Source organism: Staurois parvus, unplaced genomic scaffold (genome assembly GCF_062004578.1).
Source record: "Staurois parvus isolate SC_StPar_1 unplaced genomic scaffold, SC_StPar_1.0 ptg003232l, whole genome shotgun sequence".
NCBI lineage: Eukaryota > Metazoa > Chordata > Amphibia > Anura > Ranidae > Staurois > Staurois parvus.
In genome coordinates this window covers 1-23,191 of record NW_028321028.1, presented here as the reverse complement: position 1 = coordinate 23,191, position 23,191 = coordinate 1, and the positions used below count along the sequence as shown (strand labels likewise).

Here is a 23,191-nt window from a genome sequence, read left to right as displayed (position 1 = left end):
TGTTTGAATCCCTTGAACAATACAAAAAATCTGCTACCATCTAGTGGCATACAGTAGAATTTTCCTGATTGAGGTATTTTGGGAAATTTCACATTATAGCCACTAGATGGAGCTGGCTATCATATAAAAATGTATTCATGACAGCAAATTGTTTTTATAAATTGACTCGATGTGCTTTAGTTACAAAGTATTTTCTGATCCGTTTTTTCAGGCCAGCATGAAGTTTCGGATGTTATTTTTGGTCCAGATCTGCCTATCTATCTTTGTAATTTTTTTTATTGCAAAAAGAATGCTGAAGCGCCCCACCATGGACCAGAGCACCCAAGAAAACTCGCTTCGACCTCTGCGGCATTCAGTGACCCTTCGAGATGCGACTTACACCTATCACCTCAATTTTTCTTTGTTCCTGAGGGAGTTCCCTCACCTGCAGAATTATAGTTGTTCGGTTCTCCTTTCCCCGCAGTCAGAGCTGACTCCTGAACCCCTACTACTTCTGGCGGTCAAGTCCAACCCATTGTCCACTGACCGGAGGTGCGCACTAAGGCAGACATGGGCCAGGGAAGTGGTGATCGAGGGCTACAGGGTGAGGCCGGTCTTCTTGATGGCTCAGGTTGACTGTGTTGGCTGCATGAGCTTGATGAAGAAGGAGAGTGAGGAGTATAATGATATCTTGCAGTGGGACTTTATGGAGGACCATCACAACCTATCTCTGAAGGAGAGGTGCTTCCTGGAGTGGCTGCACTTTAATATGTCCCATGTAGGCTACATATTCAAAGGTAAGATGTAATTGAGTTGCGAAGGTCGGTGAGATTTAAAAATGTGAGCAAAAATTATACGAAAAAGGGCTGCTGAGTTCCTAAAATAGTTGAAGCCACCTAAAGCCCATCTGAAATTGTCCGTTCCTGTCCATTGCATTACCACCTGTTGCGGTAAAGCATTTGTAAAAAAAATTTATACTCACCTGCTGTGTGAAATGGTTTTGCAAAGAGCAGCCTCGGACCTTTTCTTCTGGGGTCCCCCACTAGTGCTCTTGGTTCTTCCTCCTCTGGGGTCTCCTACTCTTGGCTCCTCCTCTTCTCGTTGTGCCACTATAGGAAGGCAATCCCTATGGTGGCACACCTGCTGTCCCGATCCAGAGCCAGGCTGTGTGTGTCTATTGACGCACACAGTGTGGCTCAACCTCGCAGCTCACTCTCTGCTCACAAGATTGGATTGGCAGCAGAGTGAGCCAACAGCTCCACAGTAGAGTAGAGAGAGCCGCTGCAGATGGGCACAGAGCTGGATCGGGATAGGACTTGGGGGTAAGGGGGCAATACAGGTACTGGATGCATCCATGGACGGCTGAGGTTTCGGTGCATGCTTCCAGCACAATGACCGAGCCATCCAAGACAGCGCCTGGTCTCCAGTAATGAGCTGGTGCGGAAGGCTTCTAATCATGTGACTACTGTGACAGCGAATCACAGCAGTCATGTGATCAGGCAGTCCTTCCTGCCCCCTAGACAAAAAGACACAACCAAAAGGATGCAGGGCTGGGCAGGGAGGGTTAAAGTGTACATCTTGCAACTTACAGATAGAATGAAGAAAAAAATGATCATTCTTGTTGGCAGTGTAAATTCCCCCTTGGTGGGTCCCCTAACTTTCTCATTCCATGGTGTTCAGGCAGTGAGGATGACGTGCTGTAACCTCTAGCAACCAATCAGTGAGTGGTAAGGATGTGCAGTAACCAATAGAAACTAATGGGTGAGCCGTAATGATGTTCAGTAACCTCTAACTGGCTGTTGGCTATCAGTGAGTGGTAATGATGTGCAGAAACCTCTAGCAACCAATCAGTGAGCAGTAATGATGTGCAGTAACCTCTAGCAAACAATCAGCAAGCAGAAATCATGTGCTTTAACCTCTCGCAACTAATCAGTGAGCCTGTCAGGGACCCCAGAGCTGGCCGCGATCGCGCACGAGTCTGCGCATGCGCGGTGTGCCCGGCTGCACTAGCGTGCGAGCATTGAGACCAGGGCACCCGCGATTGCAGCAGCGCATGCGCACTCGCGATCGCGGACTCGAGCCTGGCACCAATCAGGGCACAGGGCGGCCGTATGGTTCTGTTAGGTTCCTACCAGTGGTAGCCTCTAGCGCTCCACAGACCGGAATCCCCCAGGGCGTGGAATCTAAGCTCAAACCTGCTTGTTCACCAGGGCCCTTGATGGTGGGGATGGACTTGGAGCAGGCCGAGACCAGGTCGCAGCCCCTGGGTTCACCCAGCTGCGGTAGAAGCACCGCTGGAGGTGTGTAGCAGGTGAGAGTCTGACGTGAGGAGGTAACAGGAGCAGCGTCGGGCAGGCCGGGTCGGTAACAATGGTGGCGGCGTGGTACAAAATCAGCAGGCAGAGGGATAAACAGGTCACAAGCCGGGGTCGGTAACAGGAGATCAGAACGTGCGGGGTTAAGCAGGAGAATGGTCAGACAAGCCAAGGATCAGAACAGGAGACAGACAGAAAATCAGGGCGCCCTATTTACAACAGGTCAGGGCTGTGTTTAGTTGCCGTATGGTCTTACCTGTATCCTGAGTTCCTGCATTGTAGATTGCCTTGTTGCCAACCCTGCCGGACCCTGATTTGCCTTTTATCCCTCTGCCTGCTGATTTTGTACCACGCCGCCACCACCGTTACCGACCCGGCCTGCCCGACGCTGCTCTTGTTACCTCCTCATGTCAGACTCTCACCTGCTACACACCTCCAGCAGTGCTTCTACCGCAGCTGGGTGAACCCAGGGGCTGCGACCTGGTCTCGGCCTGCTCCAAGACCATCCCCACCATCAGGGGCCCTGGTGAACAAGCAGGTTGGGGCTTAGATTCCGCGCCTTGGGGGATTCCGGTCTGTGGAGCACTACAGGCTACCACTGGTAGGAACCTAAAAGAACCATACGGCCGCCCTGCACCCTGATTGGTGCCAGGCTCGAGTCCGCGATTGCGAGTGTGCATGCGCGAGCGCCGCTGCAATCGCGGGTGCCCTGGTGAACAAGCAGGTTGGGGCTTAGATTCCGCGCCTTGGGGGATTCCGGTCTGTGGAGCGATAGAGACTACCACTAGTAGGAACCTAACAGAGCCGTAATGTGAGCTGTAACCTCTAGCAACCAGTCAGTGAGCAGTAATGATGTGCAGTAACCTCTAGCAAACAATCAGCAAGCAGAAATCATGTGCTGTAACCTCTAGTAACTACTCAGTGAGCCATAATGTGAGCTGTAACCTCTAGCAACCAGTTAGTGAGCAGTAATGATGTGCAGTAACCTCCAGCAATCAATTACAATTGCTGCCTGATCTGTTGCAATAGATTGATTTTGAGTTTAGCTGCTATTTATTGTATGTCTCAGAGCAGGTGGAGAGTGAAGTTTTATGGGGGAGCCCAAGAAAATGTTTGCCCAGGGTCCAATCAATATTAAAGACGGCCCTGCTTGTTGGCTTCTTACTGCTACATAGTTTAAAGTCAAGAAAGGCTAAAACAGCGTTTCTCAAACTTTGTTCAGTTGTCAATCTACAAACCAAAAACTTAACCCGAGCCTGAGACAACTGGCACACAACTGCCTTGATGAAATTAGCTTCACAGCAGTAGAAGCCCCCCTTCACATTAACTGAGCTGTTTCAGGAAAATACTGTATTATGGCCACTAGGTGGAGCCGATGAACATAGGAAATAAACAGACCAGACACGGGGATTGTTCATGATGGCTGTGCAAAAGCAGGAAATATTCCGACAGACAATTTGTGATATACAGGTTAAACTCGAAAAATTAGAATATCGTGCAAAAGTTAATTTATTTCAGTAATGCAACTTAACCACCTCCTGTCCGGCTGTTGTATATAAACGGTCGGATGGTGGCAGTGCAGGGGTGAGTGGCTGTTTATAAACGGCCTCCCTGCACCCTGCTTGTGCGCACTCCCTGGGAGCGCGCAGCACCGCGATCCGGTGCCCGCTGTGTCTTCAGGACACAGTGAAACACCGATCGTCGGACGGGACCTCTGTACAAGGTCTCGATCATGTGATCACTGATTGGCCAATCAGTGATCACATGCAAAGTAGTAAGCAAGGTGGCACTTGTGACATCATTGCTTACTACGTGTGAAATCTGTGAATGATCACAGAGGTCACATGGTACAGGGCTATTCACAACAGCCTTGTACCATGTGACAAGGTGTGACCAATCACAGCTCTCACAGTATTTCTCAATGGCTGCAAGAATGCAGACAGAGAGAAAGAGAAATGATTGCTTTTACATCCTATATGGTGACACTGTACTGCTAGGGTGACAGTATACAAAAAAAAACATAATAATATAAAAAAAATAAAATAAAAATGTAAAAAAAAATGTTTAAAAACTATAATTTTTGGTTATAAACTAATTTGGCTTATTTATTTTTACTAAAAAGATAACGGAATAAATTTTGGCCAAGATTTATAATGAAATATTATTTATTTGCAAACTTTTATAAGAAAAAAACTTTTTTTCAAAAATGTTTGACTTTTTCATTTACATAGCAAAAAAAAATTAAAATCCCAGCGGTGAATAAATACCATCAAAATAAAGCTTTATCTGTCTCAAAAAAAAATGGTAAAAAATTCATACAGTAGAGATAACGGAATTAGAACTCTGTTGTTGATCCAGAAAGCTAAGAAAGGGAAAACCCCGGCAGTGATTCTCTCGATCGACGCTGAAAAAGCTTTTGATAGAGTAAACTGGAGCTTTATGATGGACACCCTAGAGATCATGGGGGTAGGTAGTAGAATGAGGGAATGGATAGGAAAATTGTATAAAATGCCATCCGCGGTTATTTTGGTCAATGGTGAAAAATCGGCACCTATAAGGATGTCAAATGGCACTAGACAGGGATGTCCACTGTCCCCTTTGTTGTATGTGTTAACATTGGAACCCTTACTAGAAACAATTAGGAGGAATGCAGATATAAAGGGAATACAAATAGGGGAAACGGAACATAAGGTGGCAGCTTTTGCAGACGATCTGTTGTTCTATGTGGGTAATCCTAGGATAACACTCCCGAATTTAATGAAAAGCTTAAAGGAATATGGAGAAATATCAAACCTAAAAATCAACCTGACAAAAACTGAGATCTTGAATATAAATCTCCCGAATGGTGAGAAAGAAAAGATAAAAAAAGAATTCCCTTTTACATGGAGAGATAGAGAGATAAAATATTTAGGAGTCAAACTTTCTGCTTCATATTCAAAATTGTATAAATTAAATTATATTTCCCTTTTAAACGAGATTAAGGAGGAACTGAAGAAATTGGGAGGAGGAATCCCTTCCTGGTTAGGACGAATAAATCTGATAAAAATGATAATTGTACCCAAAGTTTTGTATAAATATCAAATGATCCCAATAAAACTCCCAGAAGCATTTTTTAAAGAAATTAAAAGGATGATAACAAAATTTATATGGAAAAATAAAAAACCTAGAATATCGTATGATTTGATAAGTAGACGAAAAGAGAGAGGGGGACTGGGAGTGCCAGACTTTGGGAGATACTATAATGCTGTAGTTTTAGCAAGAATTTATGATTGGACACACAATAAAAGGGGGAAAAGATGGGTAAAGATAGAGAATGACTTGAGCGGAGTTGACCTGAGTAGAAACATATGGGCACCAACACAATATAGAGGTTTAAAAGAAACCACGAGCGTGTTTACATTGAACGTTTTAAGGGTTTGGGATAATTTACACAAGTATATGCACTGGGATTTTAATTCACAATTAATGTCACTAAGGAATATAGAATACTTCCCACCAGGTATTGAAGGGAGTATGGGAAAATGGATTAAAAAGGAAGACATTCAACTAAGAGATATTATGGACGGAAAGAAGTTGAAAACATTGAAAGACTTAAAAAAGAGTGGAAGGGAACTTTTTATTAAGATTGATGAGTGGAAATATCACCAATTAAATCACTTTGTTGAGAGTCTTCCGAAACCCATAAGAGGGAGAAAGGAGTGGAACATGTTTGAGAGGTTACTGGAATCACGGGGAGACGGAAAACGGGGCACGGCAAAAATTTATAAAATTCTTACCGAGTTAGCTACGGAATTAAAACCAAGCTATATAGAAAAATGGGAAAGGGATTTAGGAGTGGAGATAGATGAGGATAAACAGAGGAAGATATATAGACTCACGCACGAGAACACTAGTATGAGAGAGGTGGAGGTAAACTATAAAAGTTTAGTAAGATGGCACATTACACCAATTCTAGAGCACAAAATAGATATAGAGAAAACACAAGAGTGTTGGCGTGGTTGTGGAAAGATTGGTACATGGTTTCACATCTGGTGGGAGTGCCCAAGGATACAAAATTTTTGGAAGATAACAGTCAACTTAATTGAGAAAATCTCAGGAATAAAGATAGGATTAGACCCACAAGTGTGTTTACTACATAAAACAGATTTACCAGTGAATAAATATAAAAACTCGGGTATATGGTACTTTGTGAACGCAGCGAAGGGGTTGATACCCAAATTCTGGCATAGCTTGGAAGTTCCGAAAGAGAAGGATTGGGTAGAAAGAGTAAATCAGATTAGTAGGATGGAGAAACTATACTATACCCAGGAAGATAAGATGGAGATATATAACAGGAGATGGGAAAAATGGGAAGATTTTGTACACCATAGGAATATATATGAAGAAATGCCAGGAGAAGATTCTTAATTTTATATAGATGGAAGTAAGAGAAAAATGCAGAGTGGGAGGGAGGAGGGATGGGGTAGGGCATAAGGGTAGAGGGAAGGGAAAGGAAGAAAAAGGAGGTAACAGAAAGAAAATAAGAGTAAAAATATTATATGAGAATGTAGATGAAATGCATTATGCTCTTCTTTCATGTTCCCCTGTTTTTTTTTCTTTTTTTCTTTTTTCCTTTCTCTTTTTATATGTAATTATAAATGTGAAAATTTAATAAATATTTGAATAAAAAAAAAAAAAAAAAATTCATACAGGTACAGTGTTGCATGACTGTAGAGGAGATAACCAGAATGGCCATTCACAAAGCGCAGCGCTTCTCGCGCATGCGCAGTGGGCACCTGGCTGTCACAGCCGGGTGCCCACACTAAAGGGAGGACAACTCTGCGGAAGTGGGAGCGGGTACCTGTCAAATTCAGGTACCCGCTCCCCCTCCCTCCCCAAAGGTCCACAGTCTCTGGTCATCCCCTGTACTGTCTGCAGTCTCTGGTCATCTCCTGTACTGTGTCCGCAGTCTCTGGTCATCTCCTGTACTGTGTCCGCAGTCTCTGGTCATCTCCTGTACTGTGTCCGCAGTCTCTGATCATCCCTGTACTGTGTCCGCAGTCTCTGGTCATCTCCTGTACTATGTCCACAGTCATCTCCTGTACTGTGTCCGCAGTCTCTGGTCATCTCCTGTACTGTGTCCGCAGTCTCTGGTCATCTCCTGTACTGTGTCCGCAGTCTCTGGTCATCTCCTGTACTGTGTCCGCAGTCTCTGGTCATCTCCTGTACTGTGTCCGCAGTCTCCGGTCATCTCCTGTACTGTGTCCGCAGTCTCCGGTCATCCCCTGTACTGTGTCCTCAGTCTCCGGTCATCCCCGTACTGTGTCCGCAGTCTCTGGTCATCCCCGTACTGTGTCCGCAGTCTCTGGTCATCTCCTGTACTGTGTCCGCAGTCTCTGGTCATCTCCTGTACTGTGTCCGCAGTCTCTGGTCATCTCCTGTACTGTGTCCGCAGTCTCTGGTCATCTCCTGTACTGTGTCCGCAGTCTCTGGTCATCTCCTGTACTGTGTCCGCAGTCTCTGGTCATCCCCTGTACTGTGTCCGCAGTCTCTGGTCATCCCCTGTACTGTTTCCGCAGTCTCTGGTCATCTCCTGTACTGTGTCCACAGTCTCTGGTCATCTCCTGTACTATGTCCGCAGTCTCTGGTCATCTCCTGTACTATGTCCGCAGTCTCTGGTCATCTCCTGTACTGTGTCCGCAGTCTCTGGTCATCTCCTGTACTGTGTCCGCAGTCTCTGGTCATCTCCTGTACTGTGTCCGCAGTCTCTGGTCATCTCCTGTACTGTGTCTGCAGTCTCTGGTCATCTCCTGTACTGTGTCCGCAGTCTCTGGTCATCCCCTGTACTGTGTCCGCAGTCTCTGGTCATCCCCTGTACTGTGTCCGCAGTCTCTGGTCATCTCCTGTACTATGTCCGCAGTCTCTGGTCATCTCCTGTACTGTGTCCGCAGTCTCTGGTCATCTCCTGTACTGTGTCCGCAGTCTCTGGTCATCCCCTGTACTGTGTCCGCAGTCTCTGGTCATCTCCTGTACTGTCTGCAGTCTCTGGTCATCTCCTGTACTGTGTCCGCATTAAGTTGCATTACTGAAATAAATTACCTTTTGCACGATATTCAAATTTTTCGAGTTTCACCTGTAAATAGAATCCTATGTGCTTGTGCTGTTGTCACCTCATTGAAGGTTAACATACGGAGGAGCTATGGGTGGAAGGGACTTTTAAGGGACCATTAACCAAAATAAGGTTTAAATGACCAAGGTTGTCCTCTCTTGTTAGAAATGCCCGTAGCGAATAGGGAAGAATGGAAATAGCGCAGGGCATACATGACTAGGCCCAGAGTGGTGTAGGGAACGGAAAGGGTTAAATTTAGCTCCAGGGGGTGGGGAATCGATTGGGGAATTATAGGATTGGCAGATGTGGAGTGTAGGAGGGGCCTGTGGCACCTTAGGGTGGGGGGTTCTGCGGAAGGGGCGTCAGTGGAGCTGGACGTGTGCAAGGACCAGAGCTTCATGTGAGCTTGGTCCTGAAATTCCCCCTCCTATCAGACCTGCGGCATGGAGGACATTGTTGCACAGCTGCGGGTGGCAGCAGAAGATAGAGGTATGGGCTGGTTGCAGGGCCGGGTCTCTGATCTGTTGGGAGACCCGGGCTTGTCACCAGCAGCAGGGGGGGCGGGTGCGCCCACGTGCTCAGAGGTCTAGGCCTCCGGAGCGCTTCAGTCCGGCCCCACCCCCTGGAGCTCAGCGCCGCAATGGGAGCCCCCCTCGGGACCCTCCGGCCCCGCTGGCAGGGCGCTCACTTGCCTCTGCTAGCGGAGGTGCCGGGAGGAATCCCCGGCGATGGCGGAGCTCGGCGGGCAGAGTTTCGCCGAGTGGCCCCTCCCCCCCACCCGCACGGCGAGGAGGACGCCGCGGAGTGAGCTCGGCGGGCGGGGTTCCGCGGGGTAACCCCTCCCCCCCCGCCCGCACGGCGCAGAGAAGGAGAAGTGAGCACTGGGACCGGCTCCTCCGCTGACAGGGTGTCTGTCAGGGAGGGAGCTCGGCGTGGGAGGAGGTCAGCTGCGGCTGCTGGGCTGTCCCCTGATGTGGCTGGTGGGCCCCCTGGACAGTCGGGAGCTGGGGCTCCAGAAGGACGGAGGAAGAGGTGCAGCGCTGGGCGGAGCACAGCTGGGAGTGCTGCAGGACGGAGCCCAGGGCCGGCGACAGGCATGGCTGGTGCCCAGAGGCGGAGTCCGGAGCGGCACAACCCTGCGGGACCCGTGGCTCCTGGGACCGGGAGGCCATCAGGACGTCGAGCGGTGGACGAGAGGTCGGAGGGCGAGCTGTCGGAACCCGATGCAGGGGCGACGGCTCGCCGCTCTTCATCGGTGGAGCGGGAGCGCGCGGCTGATGGGGCATCTCCTGGGCAGCCTAGTGAGTTCTCTGTTCCTGTGTCTGTCTCCCTTTCTTCGGTGTTGCGGGATCTGCTGGGGGGAGGTCAGGCCGCCCCGGTGGGTGCGGCCTCGGCGGTGTTCGTTGGCGTTCCCCTGTGCGGTTTAGGGGGGGTCTCGGGGAGGTGATTTCCGGTTTGCGGGACTTGTTGCGGCGGCTGGAGTGGGGTGGTGTTGGGACCCCTGGGCTTGCTTCTGCGTGGCTCCCGCCGGCCGGTGGGGACGGGCTCGCGGTTCCTGGACAGGACAGCGGGGTGGTGCGGGCCTGGGGGTCTCTTCTACAATTAGTTCTGGGACTGGGGTGGTTACTGCGGAGTCTGGGGTTATGGGCTCTGCGGTTCCTTCCGCGGTTTTGGGGGAGGGTTCGGGGGTGTCGGGACCTGTCGGCGTGGCGGACTCTGCGAAGGGGGAAGTGTATGTGTGTTTTTAGGGCCCCTTGGGTGCGCATTTGCAGTCGGCCGTGCGGGAACAAATTTGGAAAGGGGAGTATGTGGACATATTCACGCTCTTGCCTTTGGAGCGTTTTCCGTTCGATGGGTCCCGGGTTGATGACGGTAGAAGGGAGGATGCGGAGCGGCGACGTTTTCGGCTTATCCCCCGTACTTTTGCGAATTGGTTGCAGGCTTTCGCAATCATGGCCAGTGTCATTGGGGAGAAAGCTCCGGAGCATTGCTTGGCATTGTTCTGTTACCTGGACGCCATTAGTGAGGCTCACAGGGTTTACGGTGGGTCTGCGTGGCTGCGGTATGATGAGCAGTTTAGGCAGCGGAGGGCTGTTCGCCTGTCGTTGCGTTGGGACCATAAGGACATTGGCCTCTGGATGCGGCTCATGGCGCCGCCGAGGGCCCCTGGTCCGTTTTTTCAGGGCGGGGCCGGTGGTTCGTTTTCCCCGGGACAATCGGCCGCCAAGCGTAGGGGTTTCTGCTGGCAGTTCCAGGAGGGCACTTGTCGTTTTGGAGGGTCCTGCCGGTTTAGGCACGAGTGTTCCGGGTGCGGTGGCTCCCACCCTTTCTCGCGCTGTTTCAGGCGGGGTAGAGGCCCTCCCGGAGAGCCTGCGGGTAAGAGGGACGACGCCGGTGCGGGTGGAAAGGATGGGGCCTTTCTTAAATAGATATCCTGATCGGGCTGCAGCGGTCCTGCTGGCGGCTGGTTTTTCGGAGGGTTTTCGCATCCCCTGTACTTTGACTTTGGTCCCCCCTTTAGCTCGGAATTTACGGTCGGCCTTGCAGCATGCTGAAGTGGTTTCGGCTAAGTTGCGGAAGGCAGTGGGGTTGGGTCGTATGGGTGGTCCGTTTACTTGTGCTCCGTTTGGGGATCTGGTGGTTTCTCCCTTGGGGGTTGTGCCTAAGAAGGAGCCGAATGCGTTTCGGTTAATTCACCACCTGTCCTTCCCTAAGGGGGGTTCGGTGAATGACGCTATAGATCCGGAGTTGTGTTCGGTGTCTTACACGTCCTTTGATGCGGCAGTGTTCTGGGTTCGTCGGTATGGGCGCGGTGCACTCATGGCGAAGTCCGACATTGAGTCGGCGTTCCGGCTGTTGCCGGTTCATCCGGACAGTTTTCGTTTTTTGGGTTGCCGTTGGCAGGGCGGGTTTTACGTTGATAGGTGTTTGCCCATGGGGCGTTCGATCTCTTGTGCGTTGTTTGAAAAGTTCAGTTCGTTCGTGGAATGGGTGGTTCGGGATGTTTCGGGGGTGAATTCGGTCATCCATTATTTGGATGATTTTCTTTGCGTGGGTCCGCCGGCTTCCGGGGTGTGCGCGGTCTTGCTTGCTACGTTGCAGCACGTTGCTGACCGTTTCGGGGTTCCTTTGGCGGCTGATAAGACGGAGGGTCCGGCTTCGGTGATGACTTTCTTGGGCATCGTTTTGGATTCTGGCGCAATGGAGTGCCGGCTGCCTGCAGAGAAGCTGTTGGCCCTTCAGGGTGAAATTTGCGCGGTTCAGGGGAAGCGTAAAATTCAGCTGCGGCCCTTGCAGTCATTGTTGGGAAAACTTAATTTCGCTTGTCGGATCCTGCCGATGGGTCGGGTGTTCTGCCGCCGGTTGGCGGCGGCGCCGGCGGGAATTGCCTCCCCTTTTCATTTCATTCGGCTGACTCGGGAGCATCGGGAGGATTTGCAGTTGTGGAACACCTTTTTGGATTCTTTCAACGGGCGGGCACTTTGGATGTCTGGCCCGGTTAGTAATTTTGACTTGGAACTGTTCACGGACGCAGCGGCTTCTGCGGGATACGGGGCCTTTTTCCGGGGTCGGTGGAGTGCGGCCTCATGGCCGGCTTCCTGGCGGGAGGCAGGTTTTCTCAGTAACTTAGTGCTGTTGGAACTTTTTCCAGTGGTATTGGCGGTTGAGGTTTGGGGGGAGAATTTTCGGAATCAAAAGGTGCGTTTTCACTGTGATAATTTGGGGGTGGTTCAGGTCATCAATAGGGTCTCAGCTTCTTCCCGACCGGTGGTGGCCCTGCTTCGCCACTTAGTGTTGCGTTGCTTGCAGCTGAATGTTTTTCTCCATGCGGTACATCTCCCTGGGGTTGACAACACCTTAGCTGACGCTTTGTCTCGTTTTCAGTGGGACAAATTCCGAGAGTTGGCGCCGGCGGCGGAGCAACACCCGACTGGCTGTGGGAGATTGCCTTGGAGTCATTGCGGGCTGGATCCGGCGGTCGGTGAGTGAGGTGACTTGGTCCGCTTGCTCTACGGTCTGGCGGGAGTGGATGGATTTGTTGCGATTGGCCGCTATTGACCCCTGGGGGCCGGAGGTGCGTGTGGCAGTGTTGTACTTCGTGGCACGGAGTTTGGAGTGGGGGGTGTCGGCGTCCGCAGTGGATCGCCGACTGGCGGGATTGGCGTTTTTCTTTAAGTTACAAGGGTGTCGGGATTTCACTAAAGATTTTTGGGTTCGCCAGGCTCTGTGGGGTTATCGGAGGGCTCATCGTTGTAGGGATTCTCGTCGCCCAGTGTCGTTCGAATTGTTTGGGTCTTTGTTTGAGCATTTGCGGACTGTGTGTTCTTCGGATGTTGAGGTGGGTTTATTTTGGGCTGCCTTTGCGGTGGCCTTTTTTGGGGCGTTGCGGATTGGGGAGCTCGTTAGTCCGTCCAAGTTGGTTCTTGGGGGGTTGTTGGTGGAGGAGGTTGTGTGCTCCGGTGACTGGGTGGAGGTGCTTGTTCGTCGGTCTAAGACGGATCAATTGGGCAGGGGTGCGAAGGTGCGTTTTTTCACTGTTCCGGGTTCACTGGTGTGCCCGGTTCAGGCGGTTCGGGAATTTTTGTCCCGTCGCCCTGGGGGGCGGGGGTCCTTTTTCAGGCACATTGATGGATCCCCTTTAACGCGTTTTCAATTTGTGGCAGTTTTTCGCCGGTGTTTGACGGCTGCTGGTTTAGATGCGTCTTTGTATGCTTCGCACTCGTTTCGGATCGGGGCTGCTACGGAGGTGGCCAGGTGGGGGCTGTCGGAGGATGTGGTGAAGCGCATTGGTAGGTGGGATTCCCAGAGATTTCGCCTGTACGTTCGGCCGCATTTGTTGCGGGATTAGTGGGTGGTCCTGTGTTTTGGTTTGTTTGGGTTGTGGGTGGTAGTTGCGGTTCTGTCCCGGTGCTGTATTGTTCTGGCGGTATTGTTTCTTTTCTTTCAGGTGGAGAGGTGTGCCTGGTGTGGATCCTGGGTCACTCGTATGTGTTTTGGGGGGCCAGGCGGGCGGATGTTCGGCCCAATGGCAGGCAGCTGGGGTTGGATAGAAGGGAGGTTTGTGTCCGCTGGTTAGGTGTGCCGGGCATGTTGTGGAGTCGTGTCGTGCCAGAGGTGCGGCGTTTTGCGGGGCTGGATAGACCGCCGGATGTGTTGGTGATTCACGCGGGTGGCAACGATTTGGGGGGTAGGTCCATGCGGGAGCTGGTTCGGGATGTCAAGCTGGATTTTCTTCAGTTGCGGCGGGAGTTTCCGGGGATGGTGGTGGTGTGGTCTGACATGGTCGCCCGCACTTCTTGGCGCGGTCGGTGGAGCGGCTCAACAAGGCCAGGATTAAGGTCAACCGGGAGGTGGGGCGCTTTTTTAGTCGCAATGGATGGTTGGTGGTCCGGCATGTGGAGTTGGAGGTGCATACTTGGCGGTATCTTCGCAGTGATGGAGTGCATTTGAATGCGGTGGGCACGGATTTGTGGTCCCTGGAGCTGCAGGACGGCATACTACGGGCGGTTCGTTTGTGGCGTGGCACGCATGGGTAAGGGCTTACCCAGCGTGCTGTGGCGGTTGTTGGTCTTTGGAGGCGGTTCTCATCTTGGAAGGAAAAACAATGGTGTGGGACCCCATCCGTGGTATGGGGGGCCCGGTGGATATTCCCAGTTAACCAAGGTTTAACTGGAAGGTGGTGGTGCTGCACTGCGGACGATATGGTTGTCTCCGAGCTGGTTGGTTGCGGCTGGAGGCCTAGTGTATAGGGTTGTCCGCAGGTGCATTTTGGATCGTTTGTGGGTGCCTTTGAAGACCAACAACAATTCTTTGGTTTCCGTTAAGGAACGGTTGATGTATGTTAAAATGTGAAGTTGTTAATAAAAGGCCATGTTGGCCATTTACTCCAAATGGTGTCATGTTTTTTGTAAAGTTTATCTGGTAAAGGGGGGTGGAGTGGTATGGATAGGTAATGGTGGAAGTAGGAGTGGACAAGCCTATCTATGGTGCATTAGTCATGGCTGAGGTTGGCCATGCAACTGGATGGTCCTCTCGATGCCCTTGAGAAGGGCACCTCTGCAGCTGCAGGCATCATCCCGGTATTGTTTTTTCAGCCGTATAAGCAATCCTAGCGGCTAAACGTTCCACTGGGAAACCCGAGTGCTGACCATAGAGCTGATCTGAGACCGGATCATCTCTATGGTCTAAGAAACCGGAAGCAACGAGCATTTCCTCACTTCTGGCTTCGCCGGAGGTAAACAAATTCTTAGTGGTTTGAAAAAAAGCATCGAATCAAACCAATCTTGGTATGATCCATATCTTTGAAGGGTGGAGGAGATCTTCAGATCTCTCAGGAAGGAGGACCTATCACTGCCTATTACTGTCACAGGGTAAAAGGTGATCAAAATTAGACAGTGTAAAAATAAATTAATTAATTAAATTTAAAAGGACCCCCATCCCCTGTGCTCACACACAAAGGAGAACTCACACATCGGTCCCGCACGCATACATAAACAACAATCGCACCATAGATGGGAGATATCACAAATCATGTGATTCAGGTGTTCCAATCCCCTCCATGTCATGTGATTCAGGTGTTCCAATCCCCTCCATATCATGTGATTCAGGTGTTCCAATCCCCTCCATGGACACAGGTGTATACAATCAAGCCCCTAGGCATGCAGACTGCTTCTACAAACATTGGTGAAAGAATGGGTCGCTCTCAGGAGCTCAGTGACTCCCAGCGTGGTCCCGTGATAGGTGGCCACCTGGGCAATAAGTCCATCCGTGACATTTCCTGGCTACTAAATATTCCACGCTCAACTGTTAGTGGGATTATAACAAAGTGGAAGCCACTGGGAACAACAGCACCTCAGCCACCAAGTGGTAGGCCCCGTCACATGACAGGGCGGGGTCAGGGCATGCTGAAGTGCACAGTGCGCAGAAGTCGCCAACTGTCTGCAGAGTCAATAGCTAAAGACCTCCAAACTTGGTGTGGCCTTCAGATGAGCCCAACAACAGTGTGTAGAGAGCTTCATGGAATGGGTTTCCATGGCCGTGCAGCTGCATCCAAGCCATACATCACCAAGTGCAATGCAAAGCATCGGATGCCGTGGTGTAAAGCACGCCGCCACTGGACTCTAGAGCAGCGGAGACGTGTTCTCTGGAGTGGTAATCCGATGCACGTGTCTGGGTTTGGCAGTTGCCAGGAGAACGGTACTTGCCTGACTGCATTGTGCCATGTGCAAAGTTTGGTGGAGGGGGGATTATAGTGTGGAGTTGTTTTTCAGGGGTTGGGCTTGGCCCCCTAGTTCCAGAGAAGGGAACTCCAAAGTTGTCAGCATACCAAGACATTTTGGACAATTTCATGCTCCCAACTTTGTGGGAAGAGTTTGGGGATGGCCCCTTCCTGTTCCAACATGACTGCCCACCAGTGCACAAAGCAAGGTCCATAAAGACATGGAGGAGCCAGTTTGGGGTGGAGGAACTTGACTGTCCTGCACAGAGTCCTGACCTCAACCCCATAGAACACCTTTATGATGAATTAGAGCGGATACTGCGAGCCAGGCCTCCTCCCCCGACATCAGTGCCTGACCTGACAACTGTGCTTCTGGAAGAATGGTCCAACCTTCCCATAGACACCCTCTAAACCTTGTGGACGGCCTTCCCAGAAGAGTTGAAGCTGTTATAGGTGCAAAGGCGGGGCCAACTCAATATTGAACCCTACGGACTAAGACTGGGAGGCCATTAAAGTTCACATGCGTGGGAAGGCCGGCGGCCCAATATTTTTGGCAACATAGCGTGTATATATATATATATATATATATACAGTATGTACTTTTTTTCCAGCATCTCCTCTCTGGTCATGTGATGAATGGGTTGCTCTTCTTTCCACTCTTTCCTTCAATAGTGGGGGGTACTTACTCCTAAATGGAATGACCCTCACTGAATGAAGTATGAGCAACGTTCTGTACAGTATTGCTGAAACCAGTACCATAACCATAGTGTGTGTCCATGATGCCCACAGGAAGTAGGTCGATGGCATTGGGTGCCATTCAACCTAGAAGAGGACCGTCAGGAAGTAGGTTGAGTGTCACTGGGTATCATTCAACCTAGAAGAGGACCGGCAGAAGAAGTATGAAGCTTAGAATCTTCATGGGACAGCAAGAGACAAGAGGTAGGTATTTCAGCTAGATTGTTTGTTTTTTATTTTAAAAGGTGCTGATCTATTTATTTCTTAAATCCCCATATCCCACTTTACAAGAGTTAAGTGCTCTATAAGTCCAGGGATAGAGGAATTAGCTGTAATACTTAGCATATTCCACCATCTGGCAGGCTTCCACCAGTTGCACGCCCACCCAACACCCCCCCCCCCCCCATCCCAAAGTCTCTTCTTTTTAGAGAGTACTGGCCAAACAGTCATTACACTCTATGATGTTTTCATATAATGCAAGAGCAAAAGTCCTTTTATTGTACAGGTATGGCATGGGTCCACCCACAACCTGCAGCATCAGAGAAAGGTGGAGAGTGCCGGAGCCCAGCGGAGTGCGGAGAACAGTAAATACTACAGCTTATTCCTCTCCCCCTAGACTTATAGATAATATAACCCTTGCAATGTGGGAGGCCCCACTGCAATCCCTTGACGTAATCTCTCGTGGGACATTTACAGGTGAAACTCAAAATATTAGAATATGGTGCAAAAGTTCATTTATTTCAGTGCAGCAACTTAAAAGGTGAAACTAATATATGAGACTCGTTACATGCAAAGCAAGATAGTTCCAGCCGTGATTTGTCATCATTGTGATGATTATGGCTTCCAGCTCATGAAAACCCCAAATCCACAATCTCAGAAAATGAGAATATTGTGAAAAGGTGGAATATTCTCGGCTCAAAGTGTCCCATTCTAATCAGCTCATTCAGCCATAACACCTATAAAGGGAAAATAGTAAAAGCACCTTAATATAAGAAAGGACAAGCCACTAAGCACAAAAAGGTAACCAATATCACCCTAAAAAACAATAATGTATATAAAAGTGCAGCGCTATAGTATCAACAAATAAATAAACAATGAAATATTGAGTCAATGTAATAAATATATGTGAATAGATCCTAAATGGATCTCCTTCTATATAAAGTTCAAACAGAAATATGGACCAGGATCAATGATGTGTAAATCATATATAAATTAATATTTAGGTGCTCAGGTGACACAGGAGTCCGGTAACCGTACAGTAACGATAAGCAATGCGCACTCACCGGACGCGCATAATGATTGCGCTTTTGTGTGTAAAAAATCCGGATGTCATCTGGTAATGGGTGATCTCTCCTCTGTAAGTTATGAGGCTGGAATGGGTGGTCCTTTTTCAGTGGGGGTCGCCCTGTGTGCTCCTGGTGGTTGGTGTCCCAACCACCAGGTAGAAACTTTTATTGTGATGCATCAAGGTATAAACCACAAATCAGGAGTTGCAGACAGTATTTCTGAGAACTGTCTGGTGTATTAAGATGGCCCCTGGAGCTCCACGTTGCTCCGGCGGCGTGACGTCACGGCGTGGCTCCTCCTGATGTGTATCGTGCTCCAGCACGTCTTCAGATACACCAGACGGTTAGTTTCTCAGAAATACTGTCTGCAACTACTGATTTGTGGTTTATACCTTGATGCATCACAATAAAGTTTCTATGACTTACTACACTATGGAAGTATTCCTGTTTCCCCCTGGGGGAGTGTTTTAGCCTATATATAGATTTCCTTGGATGGGCTACTACCACACAGTGGAACCCTGCTTTCCCAGAGGGACACCAACCACCAGGAGCACACAGGGCGACCCCCACGGAAAAAGGACCACCCATTCCAGCCTCATCTCTTACAGAGGAGAGATCACCCATTACCAGATGACATCCGGATTTTTTACACACAAAAGCGCAATTATTATGCGCATCCGGTGAGTGCGCATTGCTTATCGTTACTGCACGGTTACCGGACTCCTGTGTTACCTGAGCACCTAAATATTAATTTATATATGATTTACACATCATTGATCCTGGTCCATATTTCTGTTTGAACTTTATATATAAGGAGATCCATTTTTAGGATCATTTCACAAGCCATAACACCTGCAAAGGGTTCCTGAGCCTTTAAATGGTCTCAGTCTGGTTCAGTAGGAACCACAATCATGGGAAAGACTGCTGACCTGACACCATCATTGACACCCTCCATAAGGAGGGAAAAGCCTCAGAAGGTAATTGCAAAAGAAGTTGGATGTTCCCAAAGTGCTGTATCAAAGCACATTAATAGAACGTTATGTGGAAGGGAAAAGTGTGGAAGAAAAAGGTGCACAAGCAACAGGGATGACCGCAGGCCTGGAGAGGATTGTCAGCAAAAGGCCATTCAAAAGTGTTGGGGACTTTCACAAGGAGTGGACTGAGGCCACCACAAGAGCCACCATACACAGACGGATCCTGGACATGGGCTTCAAATGTCGTATTCCGCTTGTCAAGCCGCTCCTGAACAACAAACAGCGTCAGAAAGCGTCTTACCTGGGCTAAAGACAAACGGACCTGGTCTGTTGCTCAGTGGTCCAAAGTCCTCTTTTCTGATGAGAGCAACTTTTGCATCTCATTTGGAAACCAAGGACCCAGAGTATGGAGGAAGAATGGAGAGGCCCAAGGACCCCGAGTATGGAGGAAGAATGGAGAGGCCCAAGGACCCCGAGTATGGAGGAAGAATGGAGGAGGCCCAAGGACCCCGAGTATGGAGGAAGAATGGAGAGGCCCAAGGACCCCGAGTATGGAGGAAGAATGGAGAGGCCCAAGGACCCCGAGTATGGAGGAAGAAGGGAGAGGCCCAAGGACCCCGAGTATGGAGGAAGAATGGAGAGGCCCAAGGACCCCGAGTATGGAGGAAGAATGGAGAGGCCCAAGGACCCCGAGTATGGAGGAAGAATGGAGAGGCCCAAGGACCCCGAGTATGGAGGAAGAAGGGAGAGGCCCAAGGACCCCGAGTATGGAGGAAGAATGGAGAGGCCCAAGGACCCCGAGTATGGAGGAAGAATGGAGAGGCCCAAGGACCCCGAGTATGGAGGAAGAATGGAGAGGCCCAAAGACCCCGAGTATGGAGGAAGAATAGAGAGGCACACACTGCAAGATGCTTGAAGTCCAGTGTGAAGTTTCCACAGTCTGTGTTGATTTGGGGAGCCATGTCATCTGCTGGTGTTGGTCCACTGTACTTCATTAAGTCCAGGGTCAACGCAGCCGTCTACCAGGAGACTTTGGAGCACTTCATGCTTCCTTCCGCAGATGAACTTTATGGGGATGCTGACTTCATTTTCCAGCAGGACTTGGCACCGCCCACACTGCCAAAAGCACCAAAACCTGGTTCAATGACCGTGGGATTACTGTGCTTGATTGGCCAGCAAACTCGCCTGACCTGAACCCCATAGAGAATCTATGGGGCATTGCCAAGAGAAAGATGAGACATGAGACCGAACGATGCAGAAGAGCTGAAGGCCGCTATTGAAGCATCCTGGTCTTCCATAACACCTCAGCAGTGCCACAGGCTGATAGCTTCCATGCCACGCCGCATTGAGGCAGTAATTGCTGCAAAAGGGGCCAAAACCAAGTACTGAGTACATATGCAGCTTCTACTTTTCAGAGGTCCGATATTGTTCTATGTACAATCCGTGTTTTATTGATTGCATGGAATATTCTCATTTTCTGAGATTGTGGATTTGGGGTTTTCATGAGCTGTAAGCCATAATCATCACAATGATGACAAATCACAGCTTGAACTATCTTGCTTTGCATGTAATGAGTCTCATATATTAGTTTCACCTTTTAAGTTGCTGCACTGAAATAAATCAACTTTTCCACGATATTCTAATTTCTTGAGTTGCACCTGTAAGTGGATCTTAAAGTGGTATTAAAGGCAATTAAAAAAACCAAACTTGTCATACTTGCCTGCTCTGTGTAATGGTTTTGCACAGAGCAGCCCCAAACCTCCTGTTCTCGGATCTCCCGCTTGCACTCCTGGCCCCTCCCTCTTGCCTAGTGCCCCATAACTAGCAGCCTGCAATGGGGGCACCCAAGCAGGCTTACTCTCGAGCTGCTGCTCTGCATGTCCATTCGCACACAGAGCGCAATTTGGCCCCGCCGCTCTCCCTTCTCACTCGCTCACTGGCTGTGATTGATAGCAGTGGGAATCAATGGCCGGGGATCTCGTGCACATCGCTGGATGGAGATTGGGCTCAGGTAAGTATTAGGGAGGCTGGGGGGCCTGCTGCAAATAGGTTTGTTACCTTTAACCTTGAGCCTTAAGAACCCCTTTAATACCTGGAGGCGGAGTTCCTGAATATGGGATCACTGTAATTGGCTGTTGGAATAGCCACATGACTGGGAGCCTGTCTCACCTGCTCTCAATCATAAAAGGTGGCGGGGAGCTGCTCCCAGCACAGAACAGCAGACCCCCCTTGGAATTATCTATGAGACAACCCAGTGTTAAGGCCCACCACCATGCAACCTTATACAGTATATGTGATACAGCAGTAATAATAGAAAACAATTCCGGGTTGAGCTTTAATGATTTACAAAACACTCCGATTTTTTCGATATTTAAACGTATGAATATAATTGATATCTTTCAGGTGACGATGATGAATTTGTGAATCCTGCTGCACTGGTACGATACATGAAGGAATATGGAACCCCACGTTCACTACATGGCGCGGTGCAGCATCACGCTGTCGTCCTCCGTTACGCCAAATACCAAGTCTCAGAGGCTCTGTTTCCAAACCCTAAATACCCTTATTTCCTGTCTGGTGGGGGATTTCTCTTCCCAGGAGCTGTAGTCCCACTCCTCTACCAGGCTTCCCAGGAAATCCCAGTCTTCCCTTTGGATGATGTGTATCTAGGCTTTCTGATCCTGGCCAGCAACCTAACCCTGCGGGATGAAAAGCGCTTTTATGTTTGGGGACTGCAATTTGATGCCTGCACCTTTCAGGAAGCCCTGGTGGTTCACAGCGTCGAAATGGATAATTTAAGAGAAATATGGAGAAAGGTCCAAGAGGCTAACTGTGGGCCTACAAAAGCCACTAGCAAATGACCACAATGCGTGGGCCAAGCTGGTCCAAATAAATAGGATCAATTATCAAACTTCTTTATTTTTCTAAACAGCAAGTCTCAAGTTCCCTGTTTCCAAATGCCTAATTCTCTTATTTCCTGTCCAGTGGTGGATTTCTATTCTCAAGACCCTCAGCACCACTTCTCTGCCAGGCTTCCCAGGACATCCCTGTCTTCAGTAACACAGATACAACACCTCCTGTGCCCGGGGACCCAGATCTGTAGATGGACCAATATAAAGTATGATATATGGAAGTTTCTCCAGGACCGATCAAAGGTTGTGCAGCTCTAATGCGAATCTGGGGAAGTTCGATATGGACTTTAGTAGAGAACAAAAAAACAGAGTGCACCAACCTTGGGAAGGCTCACACATAGATGTGAACTATTTATTGAGGAGGGCTCTCTTAGTCTGGTTAGTTCTGATGAAGAAGGGAGCCCCCATTCGAAACGCGTCAACTTCATCCTGAGAGTCTCCCCTAATTATGGGATTCGCACGTGTCTCCTAATCCAGTGACTCCTCTCAGGGATTTGATATGCTTGTTATATTGCTACTCTTGTGAGTATATTTTCTATATCAATAAATCTACTAATTGTTTACTGAGGTAATGCGCAAGGTTGGTGCGCTCTGTTTTTTGTTCTCTACTACAGTCATCCCTGTCTTCACTTTGGATGATGTGTGTCTAGGGTTCCTGATCCTGGCTGCCAACCTAACCCTGTCCAATGACGAATGACTTTACGTTTGGGGGTTGCATTTGATGCCTGCAGCTTTCAGGAAACCCTGGTGGTTCACAGAGTTGAAATGGAGAATTTTAGAGGAATGTAGAGAGAGGTCCAAGAGGCAAAGTGTGAGCCTACAAAAGCCGCTATCAAATGACCACAATGCGTGGGCCAAGCTGGTCCAAGAATAAGATCAATTATCGATGTCCTCCATTATTCCAACCGCCAAGTCTCAAGGCCCCATTTCAAAATTCCTAATGCTCTTAATTCCTGTCCAGTGGAGGATTTCTATTCTCTGGAGCCTCAGCCCCACTCCTCTACTGGGCTTCCCAGGAAATTCCTGTGTTCCCTTTGGATTATGTGTGCCTAGGCTTCCTGATCCTGGCTGCCAACCTAACCCTGTCCAACGACAAACCCAAGAGGCAAAATGTGAGTCTACAAAAGCTGCTATCAAATGACCACAATGCATGAGCCAAGCTGCTCCGAAAATATAAGACTAATTAATAATGTCCTCCATTAATCCAAATACCACTTCTCAAGGTCCCGCTATCCAAATTCCCAATACTCTTATGTTCTGTCCAGCAGGGGGTGCTCTTGCCAGGAGCCTCATTCCCTCTCCTTTACCAGAATACTCAGGATATCCCTGTCTTCCCATTGGATGATGTGTATCTGGGCTTCCTACTCCTGGCCTCCAACCTAACCCTGCAGAATGATTTGGGGGCTGGATTTTGATACCTGTAGTTTCCAAGCGCCCTGGTGGTTGACAGGGTCAATATGGAAAAATGTGGAGAGAGGTCACGAAGGAAAGTGTAAGCCTACAAAAACTTACTCAATGACCACATTGTGCAGGCCAAGTTGGTAAAAAAAAAAAATAAGACTAGCTTTCAGTGTATCAGGAACCATGAAACTTCTGGAAATTTGGAAATATTGGATGCTTTTTAATTTATTTATAAGCTAAAACTGATATGACATTTATGTATTATTGTTAACTGCTTGCCGC

The 23,191-nt window shown here is 49.2% G+C and overlaps 2 protein-coding genes across 2 annotated transcripts; both read left to right on the top strand.

Moving 5' to 3' along the window:
• Positions 1 to 217: 217 nt before the first annotated feature.
• LOC149428455 (beta-1,3-galactosyltransferase 5-like) lies at positions 218 to 23,059 on the top strand. Its single transcript, XM_089667380.1, has 2 exons — positions 218 to 776; positions 21,000 to 23,059. The coding sequence occupies exons 1-2, from the start codon at positions 218 to 220 to the stop codon at positions 21,455 to 21,457; spliced, it is 1,017 nt and encodes a 338-aa protein (XP_089523506.1). The 3' UTR covers positions 21,458 to 23,059.
• LOC149428456 (uncharacterized) lies at positions 9,479 to 16,924 on the top strand. The gene is made up of 4 exons (XM_089667383.1): positions 9,479 to 9,683; positions 10,727 to 11,950; positions 13,047 to 13,172; positions 16,842 to 16,924. The coding sequence occupies exons 1-4, from the start codon at positions 9,479 to 9,481 to the stop codon at positions 16,922 to 16,924; spliced, it is 1,638 nt and encodes a 545-aa protein (XP_089523509.1).
• Positions 23,060 to 23,191: the final 132 nt, after the last annotated feature.

Bases quoted from the DNA above. Each gene is read 5' to 3' on its own strand.
- LOC149428455 (XM_089667380.1), top strand. From the start codon at position 218: ATGAAGTTTCGGATGTTATTTTTGGTCCAGATCTGCCTATCTATCTTT. The intron at 777-20,999 runs GTAAGATGTAAT...GATATCTTTCAG, and splicing joins TGTAGGCTACATATTCAAAG to GTGACGATGATGAATTTGTG.
- LOC149428456 (XM_089667383.1), top strand. From the start codon at position 9,479: ATGGCTGGTGCCCAGAGGCGGAGTCCGGAGCGGCACAACCCTGCGGGA. The intron at 11,951-13,046 runs GTCGGTGGAGTG...AATTTGTGGCAG, and splicing joins ATACGGGGCCTTTTTCCGGG to TTTTTCGCCGGTGTTTGACG. The intron at 13,173-16,841 runs GTAGGTGGGATT...TTTATTGTACAG, and splicing joins GGATGTGGTGAAGCGCATTG to GTATGGCATGGGTCCACCCA.